General features: G+C 41.8%; 1 protein-coding gene across 1 annotated transcript in view; it reads right to left on the minus strand.

Moving 5' to 3' along the window:
• Positions 1 to 4,506: 4,506 nt before the first annotated feature.
• The window catches only part of lactbl1b (lactamase, beta-like 1b), a 35,828-nt gene continuing 13,785 nt past the window's right edge, over positions 4,507 to 26,549 (minus strand). Inside the window, exons 5-7 of the mRNA XM_060909837.1 lie at positions 10,813 to 11,060; positions 6,993 to 7,098; positions 4,507 to 5,557 (exon numbers count right to left, since the gene is read on the minus strand). Coding sequence (XP_060765820.1) covers positions 4,579 to 5,557; positions 6,993 to 7,098; positions 10,813 to 11,060 — 1,333 coding nt within the window. The 3' untranslated portion in view covers positions 4,507 to 4,578. The remainder of the gene's footprint in view (positions 5,558 to 6,992; positions 7,099 to 10,812; positions 11,061 to 26,549) is intronic.

Here is a 26,549-nt window from a genome sequence, read left to right on the forward strand (position 1 = left end):
ATAGTGAGCCTGCAGAAATAGTCGCCATTACTCGTACTGCTGTTTTAACTGACCTTTTTCCACAGTGGATTCACGCCACCCGACTGAAGAAGGCTCCATAATAAAGTTGTGTTACAATCAGTTGCTATTAACGCTTTTTGTGTCCCTATCTAGTCTCTTTCTCTCTCTCTCTCTCTCTTTCTCTCTCCCTTTCTCTGTGCTATAGAATTGACCTGTGTGCAAACGCTGACTGAGTTGTGCAGCCCGGCTGACTGAGAATCCGTTACTGCCCGTGAGACGTTGTGAACAAAGGGGGGGAAGAGATCTTGCGCCCAGTCCAGATTTGGAACCGTGGAACCGAACCACCTCACTACAATCCATGATGGTCCACATCGCGGGTCTCATGACATCACTGCTCGGGGCAGGGCTACCCGCCCGAGCCTTCAGGATCACTTCATCTCTGCTCGGGGCAGGGTTACCCGCCCGAGCCTTCGTGGCTGCTGCATCTCTGCTCGGGGCAGGGTTACCCGCCCGAGCCTTCGTGACCATTTTCCTATTGCTCGGAGCAGGGTTACCCGCTGGAGCTGGACCTCGGGACAACATCTTCTGGCAATTTGCTAACTGGACTGCACGGGCTCACACAAATGAAAGTTGTTATGTATGTCATTTGATGCCATCCTCCACTATTATTACACGCCCACCTTTGCCATTATGCTCTGAAGCTTTATATTATGCTTGGGGGCCAAAAGGCCAACCTTCTAAATTTTGGGGCCCTTTCTGTAATTACTCTCCTCACCCTTCTGTGGTAGCAAAGTTAAACCAGACTTCTTCAGTACATGGCACAAATACCCCCGACATTATATTACAAGATTCTATTCTCACTACTCTGAAAGTAGATATGCCTTCTAATTTCACTTTCCCTCATTGTTTTAGAATGAATTACTCTCAAAAAAGTAATATTTATTTAGGACACATTCCTAAGTCTCAATGTAAGCAGATATATGATCAGAATTCCGTCACCTCTCCATGTCCTCGCTGGATCCCAAATTCATGCCGATGTAAACCTCCGCTAACTGATTGTACACTCAACAGTATCGGATATATCAAAAATACATGTAGAGCTCATCCTAATTGCGTTCCACCACACCCTAATAATTATCCTGGTGTTAAATTGGCATTAAACTGGTATTGGTACTGCGGTAATAGTAATCTCCTTGTTTCGTTTCCCACCAAGTGGTCAGGCATTTGCGCTCCCATACAACTCAAAAACGCTATCACTGCTATCCATCCTCTCTCTGCTCATCGCCCAAAACGAGATGTTATTCATAATTTTCCACCCCTGGAACATCATCTTACTACTCGGTGGCACAGGTTTTGGACATCAATGTTTCCTCATTTTGGTGTAGCTGATCTATGGAAGAATGTAGAATTAACACATTATCGCTTGGCCAGCTTTGTTAATGAAACCATTAAAGCTGTCGATGGTATTAGGACTGAATTAACCTCCCTGCGTCTAATGACTACTCAAAATCGTATGGCCCTTGATATTTTGTTAGCAGAAAAGGGGGGTGTTTGTGCTATGATTGGAGACAGCTGTTGCACTTTTATTCCCACTAATGATAACCCGGATGGTGAAATAGGTGCAGCCGTACATCAAATGAGACAGATTGCTCAACAATTAGAACATGATGAACATGGGGATACGGCAGGGTGGGTGTGGTTTTCTGGACTGTTTGGTAATTTGTCTAGTTGGTCTGCTATTTTTTCTATGTGTATTCCTGTAGTGGTGATTGTTCTTTTGTTTATTTTTCTGGGACCTTGCATTCTGAGATGCTTGATGGACAGAATGCATAAGATGATTTATAGTCTTACCCGCAAACCTCTGCATAGAGAGAATAATGTATATTATCGTCCTGCTAGGGTGTAACACTAATCTTAATCATAATCTTACTTACTTACATATTTACTTAAAATCTAAAGTTAATACTGTGATTAGTATTAAAGGGGGGGATTGTTGGGTCAAAATTTATTATATGTAGATTATGATCAGAATATGAATCAGAATCAGTAGGTTAAATCAGGATATATGTAGGTGTATATGTAAGTTTAGTGAAATAGTGATTCTTAGCTTATTCTGTGTTAAGATTTAGTTTGAAATGACCTTAGGTCCGGCTGGACATTGTTTGGGAACATTTTGTTTATGAATGTGTATTTTTTGAACAGAGACGTGTCTGAAGGTCTGTTTTAGTGTCAGATCGACTCATACCACACTCAGAAATAGTAGAATTAAAGTTCATGATTATGCTTATTCATTCAGTTGAATCTTAGGTCATGGCTTCATAAAGGCTATGAAATACACTGAAATATATTGAAATATACTATGGTAATGATTAATATTAGTTTTATAGATCCCGTAATTAATGAATACATTCCGTGATTAATGTTAGTTTCATAGTTCTAGATTAGTTTCATAATGACATTATAATTATAATTAAGATCTCATGATTCTAAGGATTTTTAGTTTAAGAGCATTAACCTAATTTAGTTATAAGTTTAATCCTGTTAGTGGTTTAATTGTTCTCTCTCTTTCAGACATATTCTCATTGTACTTGTGGTTAAGTTGTTCTTTTTTTTTATGTTTATTCTCTTATAACATTCATTATTAAGAGCTGATTGTTATTTGTTAATTACTTATGTTGATGGAATCAAGATAATCAAGATGTAATTTACTGACTGACCACACATTCATGTGTTAAGAATTATTCATGTTAATTATTAAGAATTAGTACGATCCTTTCTGTGCAAACTAGTGTTTTTTGACCTTCTTCGTAGGCAAACATTAAACATTATCTATGTTTATACATTCCAAACTATTCCACGAAGAATCAGACATAACATCTATCTGTACCTTATTGTCAGCAAAAATGTTATTATATTATTATGATTGATTCAAGATCATTACACACTTCTACATAGACACACACACATAGACACACACACACACACGAAGACAAAACATAAACACAGCAACACTATAAGACATTCCCACAAATGTTTTCATTCAGACGAAGCGAGCGAATAAACTGGCATGTGAACAACCCACACGTGTTCTCCTGTCCGTTTCTGAGCGATTCGTCTCCTTGTCTCCTTGTCTCCTTCGGGCCCGAAGGGAAGGCATTCACGAAGGAATCCAGGGTCTCTTTCTGGGTGAACCCAACACCACCCTTGATCAGTTATCCATCCATTATCCGTAACTGCTTATCCTGTGCAGGGTCGCAGGCAAGCTGGAGCCTATCCCAACTGACTATGGGTAAGAGGCAGAGTACACCCTGGACAAGTCGCCAGGTCATCAGTGGGCTGACACATAGAGATAACAACCATTCACACTCACATTCACACCTACAGTCAATTTAGAGCCACCAATTAGCCTAACCTGCATATCTTTGGACTGTGGGGGAAACTGGAGCACCTGGAAAAAAACCATGCAGACACGGGTAAAACATGAAAACTCCACACAGAAAGGCTGCCATTGGCCACTGGGCTCAAACCCAGAACCTTCTTGCTGTGAGGCGACAATGATAACCACTACATCACCATGCCGCCTTTCTGATCAGTTATAAAATTGAAATTCCAGTGAAAAATTGGGTGAAAGATTGTAGAGTATGGCCAGCTTTAAAGTAGCATTTGCCTCAAGAACAACTTTATCAGGAAAAATTAAGCAAAGCTCAAAATCTGCCTATCTGCATTCTGGCTTTTTAAGAAAAAGCTAGAAAAGAATTGTTTCACCATTTTTACAAACTTGTGATTCATTTAGTAGATTTTTAGCACTATGGACTTGGCTGTATGGTTTGGTCAGTACTTTCACAGTGTATGTACATATATAGACCTAAAATCATATCGATAAAATAGTTTTAAAAAATTATACTGTTCATATTTATGTACAGTTTATAGAGTGAGGATGATTTTTCTGGATGGCAACATAATTCCTTATTTGTGCAAAAATGCCCCCAATCGATGAAACATTTATGTAAATGATAATCTGTTAATGAAAAACCATGCTATTACCTTTTTTCTTTTAAAGTGATATAATTTAAGTAAAATTTTGGCTCAACAACTATGATGTAATAATTTAGCCATGCAGTTTTAGAGTTGGTCAAATGTGCACCGTTTATTATGTTTACTGTCGTGTGTAGTTCATTGAGTGCTGGATAATTACTTGATAAATTAGACTGCAAAGGCAAAAACATTAAACTCATACTGCTCTCCATGACACAATGTCAAGCCAAATGTGAAAGAAAAAGGGTTTTATAAACCTGGAACTTCATTTAGACTGCATTTATTTACATTTTTATATCCAAGCTTAACAGGGGACATTAATGTGGAGTCATAAAATATCAACCACACAATACTGTAAAATGGGTATAAATCATAAAGCAGTACACAGTATTAATTTAAAAAAAGAGCATGAATGAGTAATATGTAGATGATGCTTTGTCATACATACAGGGCATTTGCACAAGTCTTTGGTTTAAAAAACAGAAACAGTAATACTGCACAATCTCCGGGTTTTTTGGTTCATTTTTTTTTTAATGCTAGATTTCACTTTGAAAATTTGGGTCTGTGGGTGATTCGGACCACATTGTAAGTGTTCAGACCTGGTGCATCAAAACCAGGGGATAACCCAATTTTGTTAAACACATAGAAATTAAAGAGCTGCCCATCTTGGGCTTCCAACGACACTGAGGCAGAACCCACATGTAAAATGCAGGGGTATTGTTTCTCAAACACAACCACAAAAATTCGATCTACCAGGTAAGACAACTTTATGGTTCGGTATCTCTCAGGTATCAGGCTCTCAATCTGAGGCCCAAATTGCTGCATGATGAGGACTCCTTCTGGTCCAGCTTTGATCTCATAAAATGTGATGTTCCTGTATGTGTAGAATCCTACATATGGATCAGGATTGGGGGGAGGCACAAGGACCCGCTTTGCATCTCTGAAAGCTCTCTCCATGGCAGGAATGATATATGAATAGGCCTTGGATATCACATCCTGGTTCTGAGGCCTTGTACCTGCCATTAGAACAACCATGCTGATCTTGAGTTGAGGTACTAGGGAGAATGTGGCGGAGTACCCATCAAGGTCCCCATCTTTGCGAAGCAATTCATAACCAAGCTGTTCATTCACCTCCCATGGAGTTCCAGTACGGTTGGCAAAGTAATCTTTATCACAGTGGAACAAGGGAGTGAGCATTATTTTTATGGTGTCTGGCTCCAGAAGCTTGCGTTGATAAGCCCCAAGAAGCATCATGGCCAGCTTGGCCAGATCAGCAGCTGTAGAGAACATCTGCCCTGACGGGCGATACCAGCCTAGGTCATAAAGTGGTGCAGGTTGGCCATTGGCATAGACACCAATGGCCATGTTGTCCTGAATGCTGGGCGTGATATCAAAGCCTGTGTCCTCCATTCCCAACCGGTCAAGGATGTTATCAGTAATCCAGCGCTGGTAATTCAATCCCACCACCCTCTCAGCCAAGACATGGGCCAACAAGGAAAAAGCTAAATTGCTGTAGTGACATCTTGGGAAACAAAATAGATTTGTGGGAAACAGTGAATTAAATATTATATTAATGGAGTTTTACACATAGGTTTACATTATATCCAGAATAGTGCTGTCAAGCGATTAAAATATTTAATCTCGATTAATGTCGCGACTGTCATAGTTAACTCGCGATTAATCGCAATTTAATCGCACATTTTTGTCACATGAAAAAACATTGTAATTCTCTTATCAGCATAAAAAAGTGAATGGGCTTGCTCACTGTTCGAACTACGGGGGTACTCGGGGGATCCGAGATCCCCTGAAACAGACATGAGATCCCTTGAAAACATGACTTGGGAAATGTTGGGGGGTCTCTAAAATATTGTCAAAATGATGTTTATTGACATAGCAATCGTGTGTAACGGGAAGCATTTGAATATCCGAAGTGAGCGCGCGATGGAGAGCCGCGCTCTGAGACAAGCGCAAGCACTCCCCCAAGGGAATAAAGGGACCCCCCGAAAATATCGGCATAGTTCAAACACTGGTTGTACCAATGTTTTTTTTTTTTTTATTGCAGAGCATAACACGTCTTGTCACAGCCACTGCAAAGTGGGGCTGGAGCCGCCGATGGGAAAACGAAACCTTAGCCGAGCACCGTGGCTCTTCGGGGGAGGGCAGAGGACTCTGGCTGTGCAGGGCGTGGCATCATGTCACAGAGCATTAATCTCGTGATAAAAAAATTATCGCCGTTAAAATTGAGTCAAGTTAACGCGTTAATAACGCAACATTTTTGACAGCACTAATCCAGAACTGTTTTACACTATATGGCCAAAAGTATGCAGACACCTGACCCTCACATCCATATGTGTTTTTTTTTAACATCCCATTCCAGAATTAGTCCTCCTTTGCTGTAATAATAACCTTTGAAGGCTTTCAACTCGATTATGGAGTGTGGCTTTTGTTTGGATTTGGCCATCCAATCACAAGAGCATTATTGAGGTCATGTAGTGATTTTTTTGGTGAGGGGCCTAGGGTCCAGTCAGCAATCTTATTCATCCCAAAGGTAATCAGTGGGGTTGTGGTCAGGGCTCTGTGCAGGCCACTTGAGTTCTTCCACTCCAACCATGGCAAACCATGGCCTTCTTGGACCTTGAGTTGTGCACAGGGGCATTGTCATGCTGGGATATATTTGGGCTAGGCCCCATTAGTTCTAGTGAATGGAAATTATAATGCTACAGCATACAAAGACATTCTATACAATTGTGTGCATTCAACTTTGTGGCAATAGCTTGGAGAAGGCTCACATAGGGTGTGATGGTCAGGTGTCCACAAACCTTTGGATATACAGTGTATTTCTTTCTTATTGTGTTACTTTCTAACTTACTTTGTTAATTGTATGGTGTATTAGAGCAGAGACAAAAGTTTAATTCTCCAGTGTGCTGTTCTACTGTGAATTTAAAAAAGAGACATACTTGGTTCCTGGATCAGCAACCAGCACATCATCCTGTAGAAGATTGATTGCAGCTTGAGTCTTGCCCTTCCATAGCAGGTTCGTGGACCGAAGTCTTCTTGGTAAACCTGTATATCACATAAAATGGTTATAAACTCACCCAAAGGTAGAGAATTTTGTTTATTTATTGCAAGGTTTTATGTGTGTGTGTGTGTGTGTGTGTGTGTGTGTGTGTGTGTGTGTGTGTGTGTGTAAATGCTGTGTGGCTTGGTATTAGGAGAAGGGGTTGCCTGCACAGGCCAAATCATATTTAACTCCTTACATCTCATCATTTGGAAAATCCTGCATTCATTCTGTTGGAATGTTAACTGGGGTTTTATATGTTCTAAGAGGATTACAAATTGTCAAACAAATATATGCAAGCTAAAATAATATGAGTAGTTTAAATATTAATACATAGTAATTTAAAAAAAAGAACATGATATAGATGAAGTAGTACAAGGTTGTTTGTTGGTTTGTTTGTTTATTTCATATGAGATGATTTGCTATAAAGGCCTTAAAGTCAAACAAAACCCAAAAAATAAACCCCTTTATACTGACAGATAATATCCATACAAGACATGTTTGAGTATTTATTTGTTCATATTTGTACCTGTATACTGTGTACAGATTTTATTTTAAAAGAAAAACAACGTCCCTGCCCTGGGCGCTGACATCGTACTCCCTCCGAGGTTCAAATATCACGCTCTGAGTACAAATCGTCACATCATCTACTCCTCACATGACTTACCGAGGCTGTTGGAGCTCATGGAATAATATATACTTAATGCAGACAAGGCTACCAACAAACTTTGCACCTCTCCATAACTCTAGATTCGAATGTCCAAATACAAAAAAGATGAGTTGAAAGTGCGATTATTAAGCGCCAGCTATAGTGGACTGGACAACTAGTCTGTATGGACAAACCAAGAATCCCAAAGAAACTATTCACAGAGTGGGGTATCAGAAGACTAAGGTGATTTAAGGACCGTATCAAAAACTCTCCAAAATACTGTGGCACAGTCCTATCACCCAGACCCTGATCGATCAGGCCCATCTTCAAAGAAAAGCACGGGAATCCGTGGATGAGACAACACACAAATGCCGAGTGTGTTCCATACTGTGTGCCTCTGCTACCATTGCTGCTCATACCTGCGCATGCCATCCAGTCCACTGACAGTCGTTGTCGGATACGACGTGGCCTCCATGAGTGCACACAAGGGATAAACCAACTTCAGGATAATGAGTGCTACAAATCCCAGTGCTTTAAGAATAATTCTTGTTATTCTATCCATGTTAACTGGATATGAGCAATCGCATGCTCTGATTGGCTACTCTACTACTAGGACATCAGCTCATATACCATGAGTAGAGAAAAACAAAATGGTGGCACGTGTTGCTGAACAAACCGAGGATGAAACAAAAACTCTACTTGAAAACAAAACTCCAAAAAATAAAAAAAAGGAACAAAATATGGAATAAAAGTATTTGATGGTAAGAACATATCTTTTTTTTTTAGGAATTATTATTATTATTATTATTATTATTATTATTATTATTATTATTATTATAACATTTTTCACAAATTGCTCCCGTCATTTTGCGGGTTTGTTTACATTCTAAGTGGAAATAATTTTTTTGGGACATTTTGTATCACATTTTTATTTACTGAATTTGCCAAAAAATAAAAAGGCTCTGTTTCTCAGAATCCAGTGAATTTGGATATAATAAAACAGTTATTCCACTCAATCTCATCATACATGGCTTATAGACAATTTGGCGCTACGTGCCTCGTCAGCTATCAGCTCATGTACGATTTCGGGGAATAACTATTAATTATATCATAAGAAAAGCACACTGGTCAATTAGGAAGCAAATAAGAGGAGGCTATCATCAGCTTTGCCAGAAGGGCACTTATAGCTCTGACAGTATTCACAAGCCGCTAAGTGGATAAATCCATGCCATGGTCAAGCAGTCCAACATGCTCACAGGCAAACTAAAAGGTAATGGTTGTTGTATGCTTGTGACAAGGGTTTATTTAGCTGTTTTGCACTGCCCCTGGCAGTTAGGAGAGGTGACATATCTTTATTGAGTGATAAGAGGATGAGCCATATACAACCCCGATTCCAAAAAAGTTGGGACAAAGTACAAATTGTAAATAAAAACGGAATGCAATAATTTACAAATCTCAAAAACTGATATTGTATTCACAATAGAACATAGACAACATATCAAATGTCGAAAGTGAGACATTTTGAAATTTCATGCCAAATATTGGCTCATTTGAAATTTCATGACAGGAACATATCTCAAAAAAGTTGGGACAGGGGCAATAAGAGGCTGGAAAAGTTAAAGGTACAAAAAAGGAACAGCTGGAGGACCAAATTGCAACTCATTAGGTCAATTGGCAATAGGTCATTAACATGACTGGGTATAAAAAGAGCATCTTGGAGTGGCAGCGGCTCTCAGAAGTAAAGATGGGAAGAGGATCACCAATCCCCCTAATTCTGCGCTGACAAATAGTGGAGCAATATCAGAAAGGAGTTCGACAGTGTAAAATTGCAAAGAGTTTGAACATATCATCATCTACAGTGCATAATATCATCAAAAGATTCAGAGAATCTGGAAGAATCTCTGTGCGTAAGGGTCAAGGCCGGAAAACCATACTGGGTGCCCGTGATCTTCAGGCCCTTAGATGGCACTGCATCACATACAGGCATGCTTCTGTATTGGAAATCACAAAATGGGCTCAGGAATATTTCCAGAGAACATTATCTGTGAACACAATTCACCATGCCATCCACCGTTGCCAGCTAAAACTCTATAGTTCAAAGAAGAAGCCGTATCTAAACATGATCCAGGAGCGCAGACATCTTCTCTGGGCCAAGGCTCATTTAAAATGGACTGTGGCAAAGTGGAAAACTGTTCTGTGGTCAGATGAATCAAAATTTGAAGTTCTTTATGGAAATCAGGGACGCCGTGTCATTCGGACTAAAGTGGAGAAGGACGACCCAAGTTGTTATCAGCGCTCAGTTCAGAAGCCTGCATCTCTGATGGTATGGGGCTGCATTAGTGCGTATGGCATGGGCAGCTTACACATCTGGAAAGACACCATCAATGCTGAAAGGTATATCCAGGTTCTAGAGCAACATATGCTCCCATCCAGACGACGTCTCTTTCAGGGAAGACCTTGCATTTTCCAACATGACAATGCCAAACCACATACTGCATCAATTACAGCATCATGGCTGTGTAGAAGAAGGGTCCAGGTACTGAACTGGGCAGCCTGCAGTCCAGATCTTTCACCCATAGAAAACATTTGGCGCATCATAAAATGGAAGATACGACAAAAAAGACCTAAGACAGTTGAGCAAGTTGAATCCTACATTAGACAAGAATGGGTTAACATTCCTATCCCTAAACTTGAGCAACTTGTCTCCTCAGTCCCCAGACGTTTACAGACTGTTGTAAAGAGAAAAGGGGATGTCTCACAGTGGTAAACATGGCCTTGTCCCAACTTTGAGATGTGTTGTCATGAAATTTAAAAATCACCTAATTTTTATCTTTAAATGATACATTTTCTCAGTTTAAACATTTGATATGTCATCTATGTTCTATTCTGAATAAAATATGGAATTTTGAAACTTCCACATCATTGCATTCCGTTTTTATTTACAATTTGTACTTTGTCCCAACTTTTTTGGAATCGGGGTTGTAGTTAAATTCATAGTGAGAGAAGTGTTGGCTGGGGATAGGTCATAAAGAAAGACAGACTCAGTAAGACGGAGCAGGAAGTAACTTACCAGAAAGATGACTGGCCATTCTACGTAGGGTGACTGAGGAAGAGCGAATCGGAACCTCACTGCTATCGAGGAAGATCAGCCCATCCGTCACATATTTCAGCTCTGAATTTTTGCTCTTCCCAAGTGGGTTTTTGATGGTGAAATTCTCCACATACTTCTCCAGTGGGTCATCTAATGAGCCCACTTTACCGTCCTCCCATAGCCGGTAGAGCATCAAAGTGGGGAAGATCTTAGATATGCTTGCAATCCTACAGGCAGAACATATGAGGGATTTCTTGAAGTGTGTGTCTAATATTTATGACTCTTAGACCCTCAAAGGGTACCAACAGACAGTTTCCTTTTAACGTAGCACCATACAGAGAGGAATACAATTTTAGAAAAAGTTCAGTAAACTGTTGGATGGTTAACAGTTCAACCATGCAAGTAAACTTTGAGGATTTTTTAAAAAACTTTTTTTGTCCTGTTGCATAAATAAATCTTGTGAATCCTTGTGATTTCAGCCTTCTTTTTAAAAAAAAAAATGATATAATTTAGTTGTCTTATAGCCATGTGTACCCCAGCTGGATACATTATGAGAAGAAGAGAAGATTCTTCATTCTATTTTTGGCCAGTGAAATCTTTTTAGCATTTGGCTCAGTCACAATGGCTGCAAGCATGGAGTACTTTGTTTAAGTTCATCGCTAGCTTTGAGATACACAATATGACAGACTAAGCCAGTGTTAGTTATTATGGTACCAAGTCATGTCAAAGTCCCTTCCACGCCAGGACCTGGTCTTCCCAGGCAGTCTCCTGTCCCAGTATTAACCAGCTCTTCGAGGCACATGGGTGTGGCACTGATCTCCGTTTCAGTAGCCCTCGGCCTCTCGCCTAAACAGCTAGGGTTACAGTGGGGGGCTAGTCCTCTGGTAACCATGAGAGTTTGACTTCCCTACTCACATCTGCATTGCAGCGTGCCTTGCCAAATGGCAATAGGTACCATTTTTATATATGGCATTTTTATATAAATGGCAATAGGTACCATGTAGCATATTGTCTGGTCTAAGCCAGTCTGGGGAGGAAAGCCATGGTCTTGAGATAAGCAGCTTTGGGATCAAAAGGTTGCCGGTTTGATTCCCTGGACCAGCAGGAATGGCTGAAGTCCCCTTGAGCAAGGCACCTAACCCTCGCTCAAGGGGACTTCAGCCATTCCTGCTGGTCCAGGGAATCAAACCGGCAACCTTTTGATCCCAAAGCTGCTTATCTCAAGACCATGGCTTTCCTCCCCAGACTGGCTTAGACCAGACAATATGCTAACTTCCAGGAAGCAACAGGGATTTATTTAAATATCACAGATGCCAACATATTACCTGGTGTGCAGACTTTTGTCCTTATCTCTGCTGTGTTAGAATACAGCATTTTTATAACTGGAAGATTTTCTATTATGAATATTGAATGCTGCAGGCTAATGATTAATTGCAGCCTTTAAAAAAAGAAACTGCCCTAACTCATAATTTAACTGAGCATTAACTGTGTTTAATTGTTTTATTTAAGTTTATTTTATGCAATGCTGCAAGATGCAGACAGATTTATCATTCTTATTGTCACAAATTCCCCCTATCATGACAGCTTTTGTTTTATAATAATCTGCAGCTTGCAGAACTAATAATGGGTTTCATTCATTAAGTAACTCAAACATCAGATCAGTTTAGAAAATCTTTCACCAAGAAAATCTTTAATTTATTGAGCTTCTTTTCCCCCTCAAAGTGTTCCTTAGTGAATGCCAGCATCTTAGTACTACAAGGAACTTGCTATAATTATGGCAGAGACATCTTTATTAACTTTAGTTTGGGCAAAAATGTGCCAAATTAACTGTAAAATAAAAGAGAGGCGGGGTACAACCTGGGCAAGTTGCCAGGTCATCGCAAGGCTGACACGTAGACACAAACAACCATTTACACTCATGGTCAATTTAAAGCCACCAGTTAACCTAACCTGCATGTCTTTGGACTGTGGGGGAAACCGGAGCACCCAGAGGAAACCCACACAGACAATGTGCAAACTCCACACAGAAAGGCCACTGGGCTCAAACCCAGAAACTTCTTGCTGTGAGGCAACAGTGCTAACCACGACACCACCATGCTGCCCTACTATAGAAGTTATTGCTAGTAATACTAATAGTAATTTCACTACTAGCATTACAAAGTATTACTAATAATACTCTTTATTTGGCATTGTACAGTAAGTGTCATTTACATTTGAAAATAGCATTTACCAAGTTTGATTCAGACTTGAGGGTGACATGGTGGTGAAGTGGTTAGCACTGTCGCCTCACAGCAAGAAGGTCCTGGGTTCGGGCCCAGTGGTCAACGAAGGCCTTTCTGTGTGGAGTTTGCATGTTCTCCCCGTGTCTGCGTGGGTTTCCTCCGGGTGCTCCGGTTTCCCCCACAGTCCAAAGACATGCAGGTTAGGCTAATTGGTGGCTCTAAATTAACTGTAGGTGTGAATGGCTGTTTGTCTCTATGTGTCAGCCCTGCGATGACCTGGCGACTTGTCCAGGGTGTACCCTGCCTCTCGCCCATAGTCAGCTGGGATAGGCTCCAGCTTGCCTGCGACCCTGTAGAACAGGATAAGCGGCTACAGATAATGGATGGAAGGATTCAGACTTGAAAGACGCAAGTGCAAAACCTCTTGAGTATAATTCATGAATTAGAGCAATTTTAATTTACCTGCTTTTTCAAAACATGAGTAGGAAAAGCAGCATGCGCTATTTTGCACATATCATTGCTTTCTTTCTCAGTTGGGAGTGAGCTTGTATGTATATACAGCAATTAGCCAAACAGCATTTCAGATTAATATAAGGTAAACGTATTGATACCTTTGAGAAATATGTTAAATTGGCCACATTCCATTCCACGGTATAATAGTTTGAAACGAAACAATCAACTGCATAATAAAAGTAATTTCATATGATAATTATGCTTCAAATATCACACTACTAATGTCCCATCATTAATCTTTTCCTCCATTCTTTTTTCATTAATTCAACTGAAAATGCAGATTGCTAATTTGTTGTTGTTGGTAGTGTGTGTGTGTGTGTGTGTGTTTGTTTAAGAGTAGTGCAGCTATAGGTGCTTCTGGCTGCAGGATGTAGTGTTCTCATAATACAAATCTTGCGAGAGAGATACGTGAGAACAGAATAGAATAGGATGATAGCGAGGCAAGCATGATGGAAATGTGTGTTAGAGTTGAGCGTGTTCATTAAAAACCAACAAAACGGATATTCCTCTCTTGTGTGATTCCTAACACACTACAACTGGCGACGAGGATGTGCCCGACAGCATAGCAGGACGGAAAAGAAAGCCCTCTCGGCTGTCGATGGACTCAGAGCAGAAAAAAAAAATCTGCAATTCATGACCTCGCAACAACATTGGCAACGAACGTCAGAGCTACAATTCAGGATCTTCACTGGAAAATTCAACGCCATTCTTTCAGGGAAGTGAAATAAGTTTTCTGTGTGATGCCAAAACGTTTAATACTCGAAATTGAGCGTGCATATGCCAGAATTACTGCTCACGAAGCTTGTTAGAAGCCAACTTTTAAACGAACACTCCACGTCTGAAAACGAAAGTAAAAATGGCTCAAGCTGTCCTGCTTGGTGGACTCACTCCACCGAAACCATTAGACACAGTTGGCAAGTCTGAAACTTTACATCAAAGGTGGGAAATGTGGCGGAATGAGCTTGAAATATACATCATAGCCTCAGGAGTCGTAAATGCTGCACAAAAGAGAGCTGTGTTATTGCTAACAGGGGGAGAAGGACTGCGTGAGATATGGAAAAATTTCATGGACGAGCAAAAAGCCCACCAACCCAACAATGATCAGTGACCTGCAGTAGATGTATATCAAGTAGCCATCCGGCTCTTCGACAACACCTTTGCATTAAAGGAGAACATACCAAAGGCCCATACAAAATTCTGGGAAACAGAGCCCAATGCTGGTGAGACAATAAATAACTTCATCACTCGCCTCAAAGTACTAGTTAAAACATGCAACTTCGCTGCTGAAGCTGATAACCGTGTGAGAGATAAAGTACTACTGCACATTAAAAATTCTGAGTTAAAGGCCAAATTATATCGAGAAGACAATCTCACACTGGATCACCTTATCCAAGTAATTGGCTCATACCACCACAAGGAGGCGCTAATTCTCAGTTCTCCAGCCAATACAAACCATGTCGCTGGCAGAACAAGGCCCAAACCAAAGCCCAAGGCACCATCACAGTCTGGGTACTACAAGTGTGGTGCACAAGGACACATAGGTCGCGAATGCATCCAATCCAAGAACCACAAGTGCAGCCTCTGTGGCAAAAAGGGTCACTTTGATGATCTCTGCTTCCACAAAGATAAATGCAAGTCAAACCAAGAAGACATGCCGAGCTCACAGGGTCGTGGCAGAGCCTCAGGTCGCAGCAAGGATGATCCAAAGCAAAGCAAAGGTGGAAACAAAAAGGGCCAACATAGGGTAGAAGAAGGAGAAAGCAATGACTCGCGGAGTGAATCTGAAGATCTCTACCTATTCAAGATATCTAAAGCAGAGGACACTTTAGATCTGCGCCTGAACGGTTTCACCTTATCCATGGTGATAGACTCTGGTGCTCACCACAACACGCTGTCTGTGCATGATTTTAAAAAGTTACAGAAGGCCAGACCTGAAGTTAGTCTGCAACCCGCCTCTACAAAACTGTATCCATATGCCAGCAAACAAGCCCTCACGCTTCTAGGTAAATGCACACTTGAAGTTGAAGTCCCAAACACAACACAACATGCCACTGCTTTGTTCTTCATGGTGCCACAAGCACAGGCATCACTCTTAAGCAGCAGAACCAGCAAAGAGCTAGGACTGTTGAGAGTTGGCATTGACGCGAACATCCTGAGCTGTTCTGGAGCCGACATATGGTCAAGCCTACGCACACAGTACCCAAAAATCTTCACTGGGCTGGGGAAACTAAAAAACTACCAGCTCAGACTGAAAATTGACCCAGACGTCACTCCAGTCATTTAGCCAGTGCGGAGAATTCCATTCAATCGAAGGCAACGCGTCATTGAAAAATTACAAGAGCTAGTGGACCTAGACGTCATTGAGCGAGTGACAGAACCAGCTCATTGGGTGAATCCACTAGTCACTGTGGAGAAAAGGCCAGAAAATGATCGCAAACACGGAGATGTGCGAATCTGCATTGACATGTGAAGAGCCAATGTAGCCATCGTCCGTGAGCGTCATCCAGTGCCTACGATCGACGAGACCATCCAAGAAATGGCTGGAGGGAAATACTTTTCGGAAATTGACCTCAACATGGCGTATCACCAAGTAGAGCTCCACCCTGATTCCAGAGAAATCACAACATTCGCTGCACCAGGGGGACTCTACAGGTACAAAAGGCTCTTGTTTGGAGTAAACATGGCCTCAGAAAAATTCCAACAGATAATCAGCCAAGTTATCAAAGACTGCCCAGGAGCCTACAACAGTCTGACGACATAGTGGTAGTTGGCAGCACAGAAGCAGAACATGACTCAAGGCTGGCTACCATGGTCCAACGGCTAGCAGAAAGAGGACTGACAGTCAATGAGAAGAAGTGTCAGGTCAAACTGACATCCATCAAGTATATGGGTCATGTTCTGTCACAAGACGGCCTGAAAGTGTCAGATGAAAAAGTCAAAGCCATCGCGCATGCCCCCCCACCAACTGATGCGTCACAAATGCGTAGCTTCCTCGGATTGGCCCAGTTCTGTGCAAAGTTCGTCCCACAGTTCGCCACAATAACTGCGTCTCTCTGGGAACTCACAGAGCAAGATGCTGAGTGGAAATGGGAAGAGGAGGAACAGCATGCGTTTGACCAGCTCAAGGACGCTTTGATCGACGCCCCCATCATGGCATACTACACAGTTGGAAGACCAACCAGAATCACCTGTGACGCTTCCCCCATTGGCGTAGGTGCTATCTTAGAGCAACAACAGACAGACGGAGTCTGGAAGCCAGTGTACTATGCCAGCAGGAAGCTCACACCCACTGAGACACGCTACTCTCAGTTTGAAAGAGAAGCTCTCGGAGTATTCTGGGCCTGTCGAAAATTCAGCTTGTATCTCATTGGATGTGAATTCAAGATCCTCACAGATCACAAGGCACTTGTAAAAGTACTGTCACCCAACTCACTTCCTCCATCAGCGAGAGTGGAACGGTGGTTGCTGTATCTGCAACAGTTCACTTACCAAGTAGTCCACATTCCCGGCAAGACCAACAAGGCCGACCCCCTGAGTCGTCAACCCGTTGGTCACTGCAACAAAGCTGAGGAAAGAGAAACCGATGAGTACATCTACAGCATCGTTAAAGATTCAACACCTCATGCTCTAACCCCTCGTGAGATTGAGCAAGCTTCAAAGGATGATCAGATAATCTCCAAGCTACGCCAAGCCATACTGAAAAATGACTGGACCTACTTTAAAGGCACAGCATTCCAGGCAGTCAAGGATGAACTTTGGACAGCTGGACAGATGGTCATGTGTGGAAATAGGATTGTGATTCCTGAAGCTCTGCAGGAGCACGTACTGGAGTTAGGACATGAAGGACATCAAGGGATTGTACGAACAAAGAATCGACTGCGATCCAAAGTCTGGTGGCCGGAAATGGGCAAAATGGTCAAAAAGAAAATAAAGCAGTGCTATCCATGTCAAGTGATTGGCAAAAACGCTCCACCAGAAGAGTTAGAGTGTACACCATTGCCAGACCAGCCCTGGACTTACCTGGCAGTTGATCTACTAAGCATCTCTGAAGGTAACTACCTGCTTGCTGTAATTGACTATTACTCCAGGTGGCCTGAAGTTGCCTACATGAAAGTCACAAATGCCACAAATGTGAATAATGCTCTGGAAATGATGTTCCAAATTCATGGCTATCCCAAGTATCTGAGAAGTGATAATGGACAACTGTTTGCATCCAGAGAGTTCCATGATTACCTCACTGTTCATGGCATCATGCAGCTGAAAGGAGTACCATACTGGCCTCAGTCCAATGGAGAAGTGGAAAGATTTAACAGATCAATTCTGAAATCAGTGAAAATAGCCAAGATTGAAAAGAAAGAGTGGAAGGTTGCACTGAAGAGTTTTCTGTTCCACTACCGGACCATGCCTCATGCAGTCACAGGAGTGTCCCCGGCAAAGCTGTTGATGAACAGAGAGCTCCGTGACAAACTGCCCAGCTTCACCGGTATGCCTGCTGCCAATGAAGAACCCCATGCCGCCGCTTCAGAGGAAATTCATGACAAGGATGCTCTGCACAAGTTGAAACGGAACATTGCTGCTAATCAGAGAAGAGGAGCCAAGGATCAGGAAATAAAACCAGGAGACATGGTTCTTTGCAAGAATCTACACAAGTCCAACAAGCTAGACCCAAACTTCGAATCAAAGCCATATGAAGTCATCAGCAAACAAGGAAATGCAGTCATAGTTCAACAACCCAACAGCCCACCCAAAATGAGAAATGCCGCTCAGGTGAAGAAGTTTGATGGTGATGTCAGTCTCGGCGCCCCCTCCATCCCAAATCCAGTCCTCACACCAGCGGAGTCTGTCCCGGTCGCCACTTCCATGCCCACCCATTCCCCCCCATCATAGATCCAGAACCCATGACAGCAGTACCGTCACCTGATGCACCGGTGAAGTCGACTCGTGTCAGGTCCCCACCTGTATGGCAGAAGGACTATGTGATGTCTACCTGAACTCTGACTTTACTAAAAAAAAGAAAAAAGAATGATTTTGTTGTTTAAAAAGAGGGAAGGGTGAATTATTTTAAGTTTTGTTTAAAACAGATGTTTATTTTTCATTCTGATTTAGGAAAAGAAAAGAACACTTATGTTAACATGTTGAAATGAGATTGGTTTAGCATACAGTGCTGATGTCATACAAGTTAAGGTTCAACACAGCCTAGCTACATTGATGTAGATATGATTTGTTTTTTTTTTAAGTTTACCTCTAGGAATGTCATTATTAAAAAGAGGGAAGATGTAGTGTTCTCATAATACAAATCTCGCAAGAGAGACACGCGAGAACAGAGTAGAATAGGATGATAGCGAGGCAAGCATGATGGAAATGTGTGTTAGAGTTGAGCGTGTTCATTAAAAACCAACAAAATGGATATTCCTCTCTTGTGTGATTCCTAACACACTACACAGACCCAAAGGCAATTTATTCTGAAATCCAGGATGGAAATAGATCCATTTGAACCTCTGAAAACATGAAACATCTGTAGCTTGTAATTAGCACTTTCTCATGGCATATGGGCATCAGTCCATTATACTGAGAAAATCAAATAGAGGCAAGTGGAGTCCAAAAGTACTCACAGTCTGTTACATGGATGCTGTCTCTTTAAATTGTGCTTTACATGGTAATTTGATCTTGTACTCTGCTATCCAGCAGAAACATAGCATAGGTAACATAACATAGTCGTAACTTAGCTCTCTGGCTAGTATGCCTCAGATGAAATTCACTTTACACAACAATAATCCTTATATGAGGGCTGTCAAAATACATAATAATGAAATCTGATTTAGATATAGTACTGTGCATACAGTGGCGCTTGAAAGTTTGTGAACCCTTTAGAATTTTCTATACTTCTGCATAAATATGACCTAAAACATCATCAGATTTTCACACAAGTCCTAAAAGTAGATAAAGAGAACTCAGTTAAACAAATGAGACAAAAATATTATACTTGGTCATTTATTTATTGAGAAAAATGACCCAATATTACATATCTGTGAGTGGCAAAAGTATGTGAACCTCTAGGATTAGCAGTTAATTTGAAGGTGAAATTCGAGTCAGGTGTTTTCAATCAATGGGATGACAATCAGGTGTGAATGGGCATCCTTGTTTTATTTAAAGTACAGAGATCTATCAAAGTCTGATCTTCACAACACATGTTTGGGGAAGTGTATCATGGCACGAACAAAAGAGATTTCTGAGGACCTCAGAAAAAGCGTTGTTGCTGCTCATCAGGCTGGAAAAGGTTACAAAACCATCTCTAAAGAGTTTGGACTCCACCAATCCACAATCAGACAGATTGTGTACAAATGGAGGAAATTCAAGACCATTGTTACCCTCCCCAGGAGTGGTTGACCAACAAATGGCCCTTTTCCACTACCCTTTTTCAGCTCACTTCAGCTCGCTTCAGCTCACTTCAGCCCGACACGGCTCGCATTTCAACTATCTAAGAACAGCACGACTCAGCTCGCTTCAGCCCTGCTCAGCCCCCAAAACTCGCACGGTTTTGGAGTAGGGCTGGAGCGAGCCAAACCGAGCTGAGTGAGGCTAGGGGCGTGAGGAGACACTCCCCTGTGCACTGATTGGTGAGGAGGAGTGTCCTCACATGCCCACACACGCCCCGCGAGCACGCTGGGATCTGTAAACACCGTAAACCCGGAAGAAGGAGAATTACGAATTACGAGAATTATGAAGCCTTATGCGCCTCACCTCATCTATACGCTCTTGCCAGTATCTGTTGGCGTTGTCAATGACAACAAGCCACAGCACCAAGACCAGCAACACTAACGACTCCATGTCCTCCATGTTTATTGTTTACTATCCGGGTCGTGAGACTACCGCTTAAAAGATCACTGATGTCACTGTTTGCGCCGCCTAACGACATCACCTGATGTCCACCCACTTTCGCTAACTCCACCCAATGTGTCCACCCACTTCCAGCCAGCACGGTTCAGCACGGTTGTAGTCGAAACGCAACTCCAACAGCCCCGCTCAGCTCGACTCAGCCCAACTCAGCACGGCACGGCTCAGCCCAACTCAGCCGCATTGGTAGTGGAAAAGCGGCAAAAGATCACTCCAAGAGCAAGGCGTGTAATAGTTGGCAAGGTCACAAAGGACCGCATGGTAACTTCTAAGCAACTGAAGGCCTCTCTCACATTGGCTAATGTTAATGTTCATGAGTCCACCATCAGGAGGACACTGAACAACAATGGTGTGCATGGCAGGGTTGCAAGGAGAAATCCAGTGCTCTCCAAAAAGAACATTGCTGCTCATCTGGTTTGCTAAAGATCACGTGGACAAGCCAGAAGGCTATTAGAAAAAATGTTTTGTGGATGGATGAGACCAAACTAGAACTTTATGGTTTAAATGAGGAGTGTTATGTTTGGAGAAAGGAAAACACTGCATTCCAGCATAAGAACCTTATCCCATCTGTGAAACATGGTGGTGGGAGTATCATGGTTTGGGCCTGTTTTGCTGCATCTGGGCCAGGGCGGCTTGCCACCATTGATGGAACAATGAATTCTGAATTATACCAGCAAATTCTAAAGGAAAATGTCAGGGCATCTGTCCATGAACTGAATCTCAAGAGAAGGTGGGTCATGCAGCAAGACAATGACCCTAAGCACACAAGTCATTCTACCAAAAATGGTTAAAGAAGAATAAAGGTAATGTTTTGGAATGGCCAAGTCACCTTAATCCAATGGAAATGTTGTGGAAAGACCTGAAGTGAGCAGTTCATGTGAGGAAACCCACCAACATCCCAGAGTTGAAGCTGTTCTGTATGGAGGAATGGGCTAAAATTCCTCCAAGCCGGTGTGCAGGACTGATCAACAGTTACCAGAATACCAGAAATGTGTAGTTGCAATTATTGCTGTACAAGGGGGTCACACCAGATATTGAAAGCAAAGGTTCACATACTTTTGCAACTCACAGATATGTAATATTGGATCATTTTCCTCAATAAATAAATGACCAAGTATAATATTTTTGTCTCATTTGTTTAACTGGGTTCTCTTTATCTACTTTTAGGCCTTGTGTGAAAATCTAATGATGTTTTAGGTCATATTTATGCAGAAATATAGAAAATTCTAAAGGGTTCACAAACTTTCAAGCACCACTGTATATAGAAATGCTGTCGACCAAAAATGGCTTAAAAATAATGAAATGAAATGTTTCAACATTAAAAAAAAATACTATAAACAGTAGTAAGTGATAGTAAATGAAACAAAGTCAATATTTGGTGTGAGACGACCCTCTGCTTAAAAAAAAAAATAGTAGTCTCAGGTACAATGAGTGCAGTTTTATAAGGAAATGAGATATAGGTTTTACTGAGCAGCTTACAGAACCAGCCACAGTTCTTCTGGACACTGACTGACACACTCACTTCTTAATTTTGCACCAAAACCCAGTAGCCTTCATAATGTTTTCTTTTTTTCATCTGAAAAGTGGTCTCTTGTGTAATATGCTGCTCAGATACAAACATTTTTTCTGTAACATTTAATTTTGTGCTGGAAAACGAACATATGGAACTCTAAAATGTTTTTTACTGACTCGATAATGTAGAGGCCATAAAATAGAAATCTATAACAAAGTTTGTATGGAAAAAAATAGGGTGTCTAAGACTTTTGCACAATACTGTATGTTATTAAGATTATGGTATACTTATAGGGCGGCATGGTGGTGTAGTGGTTAGCACTGTCGCTTCACTGCAAGAAGGTCCTGGGTTTGAGCCCAGCGGCCAACGGGGGCCTTTCTGTGTGGAGTTTGCATGTTCTCCTCGTGTCTGCGTGGGTTTCCTCCGGGTGCTCCGGTTTCCCCCACAGTCCAAAGACATGCAGGTTAGGTTAATTGGTGGCTCTAAATTGACTGTAGGTGTGAATGTGAATGGTTGTTTTTCTCTGTGTGTCAGCCCTGCAATGACCTGGCGACTTGTCCAGGGTGTACCCTGCCTCTCGCCCATAGTCAGCTGGGATAGGTTCCAGCTTGCCTGTGACACTGCACAGGATAAGCCGCTACAGATAATGGATGGATGGATAAAAGTTACATTTATATAGCGTCTTTCTCAAACTCAAGGTTGCTTTACATAGGTCAAAGGAAACAACACACACACACAAAAATAGTGTGTGTGAGTTGCTAAAGACTGGTGAGTTTATGCAGTGGTGGAGGAGAGGTGTTCATGACACAGAAAGGTTTTGATATGAGATTTAAAGAAAGGAAGGGAAGAGCAGTCATGGAAGGAGTGAGGGAGGGAATTCCAGAGCTTGGGGGCCATGGCGCTGAAGGACCTGCCACCTAGGGTAGAGAGTCTAGTGCAAGGAACAGCAAGGAGATTATGGCTAGAGGATCTGAGAGAGCGGGATGGAGTCTAAGGGGTCAGAAGATCACAGATGTAAGAAGGAGGAAGGTTATGGAGAGCTTTGAAGGTGAGTAGCAAGATTTTATACTTAATACAGGACAGAACAGGTAGCCAGTGAGGTTAAGAAAGAATGGGGGTGATAAGAGCAGATGGTTTGGTATGGGTGAGTCTCGCTGCAGAGTTCTGAATGTATTGTAATCTTTGAAGAGATTTAGTAGGGAGGCCAATGAAAAGGGAGTTGCAATAATCTACACAGGACAGAATGAAGGAGTGGACCAAAGTTTGAGCATCATGAGTGGAAAGGATGGAGCGAAGGAGGGCAATGTTCCAGTGGTGGAAAAAAGCAGTCTTGGTGAGGGATTTAACATGGGGATCAAATTTGAGTGAGGGGTCAAGCAATATTCCAAGGTTTCTAACAACAGGTGAAGATTTAACAAGTGCACCATCGATGTTAAGACTGAAGCTGGAGGATTTGGACAATGAAGATTTGGGGCCGATATAATTATTCTGCATCCACAACTTTACGTCTGATAGACAGTGACTGAGGGAACTGGGAGGGGAGTCAGTGGGGGAGGATGTAGTAAGACATAATAATGTTATCAGCATAGCAATGGAAGTTAAGACTATGGTTACGAATAATTTGGCCAAGGGGCAGGATGTATATAAGGAAGAGGAGGGGCCAAAAAACAGACCCCTGGGGGGCACCACAAATAACAGGGGACATGGAGGACTTATGTGGACCCACCCATCCATCCATCCATTACCTGTAGCCGCTTATCCTGTCCTACAGGGTCGCAGGCAAGCTGGAGCCTATCCCAGCTGACTATGGGTGAGAGGCGGGGTACACCCTGGACAAGTCACCAGGTTATCGCAGGGCTGACACAGAGACAGACAACCATTCACACCTACATTCACTGTAGAGCCACTAATTAACCTAACGTGCATGTCTTTGGACTTTGGGGGAAACCAGAGCACCCGGATGAAACCCACGCAGACACTGGGAGAACATGCAAACTCCACACAGAAAGGCCCTCGCCGGCCTCGAACCCAGGACCTTCTTGCTGTGAGGCAACAGTGCTAACCACTACACCACTGTGCCGCCCTTATGTGGACCCTCATCATCTCATTCTCATTATCTCTAGCCACTTTATCCTGTTCTACAGGGTCGCAGGCAAGCTGGAGCTTATCCCAGCTGACTACAGGCGAAAGGCGGGGTACACCCTGGACAAGTCGCCAGGTCATCACAGGGCTGACACATAGACACAGACAACCATTCACACTCACATTCACACCTACGGTCAATTTAGAGTCACCAGTTAACCTAACCTGCATGTCTTTGGACTGTGGGGGAAACCAGAGCACCCAGATGAAACCCACACAGACACGGGGAGAACATGCAAACTCCCCACAGAAAGGCCCTTGCTGGCTGCTGGGCTCAAACCCAGGACCTTCTTGCTGTGAGGTGACAGTGCTAACCACTACACCACCGTGCCGCCCTTATGTGGACCCTGTATATATTAAATAATAAATATATTGAATACTTACACAGCCAATTTAGTGTTATACGGTATGTCTTTTTAATGTATTAAAAACTGTGAAGCTGTGATTAGATACATAATTACATCTGTACTGTGAATCTGTACTGTGAAATTCTGAGTCTTGTTTCCTCTGTTGTTATTGCTGGTTTGACTTTTGCTTTTGCTCTTCATTTTGATTCTGTCTATCCTGTGTTGCTCTGTATGAATGATCAGTTGACCCCTGCATGATTTTTGGACCACAACTCTGTCTTCTAATTTGGATTGTTAATAAAAACAAGCTCGTACTTCCATTCACCTGGCTCCTCTTTTTGACAGTACTTCAAAATGTCTAGAATGTGAAGATGCGCTTTATTCTTGACATTAAGAGAAAGTAATCAGTTGTAAAATAGTTATACTAGTGCATCTGAAAAAAATTAAAATATTGTGAAAATTTTTATTTTTTCATAATTTAATTCAAAAAGTTAAACTTTCATATACTGTATTCTATAATCATTACATGTAAAGTGAAATATTTGAAGCTTTTTTGTTTTAATTTTGATGATTAGGGTTTATAGCTCATGAAAATCAGAAATCCAGTATCTCAAATTATTCGAATATTTCCTAAGATCAATCAAAAATGGATTTACAATACAGAAATGTCCAACTTCTGAAAAGTATGTTCATTTATACACTCAGTACTTGGTTGGAGCTCCTTTACCACGAATTACTGCATCAATGCGGTGTGGCATGGAGGCGATCAGCCTGTGGCACTGTTGAGGTGTTATTGAATCCCAGGTTGCTTTGTTAGCGGCCTTCAGCTCGTCTGTATTTTTGGGTTGGGTGTTTCTCATCTTCCTCTTGACAATACCCTGTAGATCCTCTGTGGGGCTCAGGTCAGGTGAGTTGGCTGGCCAATCAAGCACAGTAATATCATGGTCAGCAAACCATTTGGCCGTAGTTTTGGCAGTGTGGTTAGGTGCTAAGTCCTGCTGGAAAAGGAAATCAGCATCTCAATAAAGCTTGTCAGCAGATGGAAGCATGAAGTGCTCCAAAATCTCCTGGTAGATGGCTGCGTTGACTTTGGACTTGCTAAAAACACAGTGGACCAACACCAGCAGATGACATGGCATCCCAAATCATCACAGACTGTGGAAATTTCACACTGGACTTCAAACACCTTAGATTCTGTTCCTCTCCACTCTTCCTCCAGACTCTAGGACCTTGATTTACAAATGAAATGCAAAATTTACTTTCATCTGAAAAGAGGACTTTGGACCACTGAGCAACAGTGCAGTTCTTTCTCTCCCTAGCCCAGGTAAGACGCTTCTGATGTTGTCTCTGGTTCAGGAGTAGCTTGATATTAGGACTGTGACGGTTGTAGCCCCTTTCCTGAAGACGTCTGTGCATGGTGGCTCTTGATGCACTACCAGCCTCCATCCACTCTTTGTGAAGCTCTCCCAAGTTCTTGAATTGACTTTTCTTAATGATCCTCTCAAGGCTGCAGTCATCCCTGTTGCTTGTGCGCCTTTTCCAGCCAGCCTTTTCAGCAATGACCTTCTGTGGCTTACCCTCCTTGTGGAGGGTGTTGATGATCATCTTCTGGACAACTGTCAAGTCAGCAGTCTTCCCCATGATTGTGGTTGTGTGTACTGAGCTAGACCAAGAGATACATGGTATTTATACTGTTTTACTCAAACTCGAAATGAAATATTCTAATTATCTGAGATACTGCATTTCTGATTTTCATGAGCTATAAGCCATAATAATCAAAATTAAAACAAAATAGGCTCAACATATTTCACTTTGTACATAATGAATATAGAATATATGAAAGTTTATCTTTTTGAATTAAATTATGAAAAAATGAACTTTTTTCAGGATATTCTAATTTTTTGACATGCACTAGTAATTATTCTAAAAATTCTATAACCTGTGAGAATGACAGGGCCTATGGGAGGAGTTGGGAGAATATATAAGGTAAGTAGTAAAGTAGTTAATTGGATTGGATTGGATTGTGTTGTGTTTGCAACTGTTGAAGACAAGAGATTGCAGAAGAATACCTTATGTAAAGTTGGA

This window comes from Neoarius graeffei, chromosome 26 (genome assembly GCF_027579695.1).
Source record: "Neoarius graeffei isolate fNeoGra1 chromosome 26, fNeoGra1.pri, whole genome shotgun sequence".
Taxonomy (NCBI): Eukaryota; Metazoa; Chordata; class Actinopteri; order Siluriformes; family Ariidae; genus Neoarius; species Neoarius graeffei.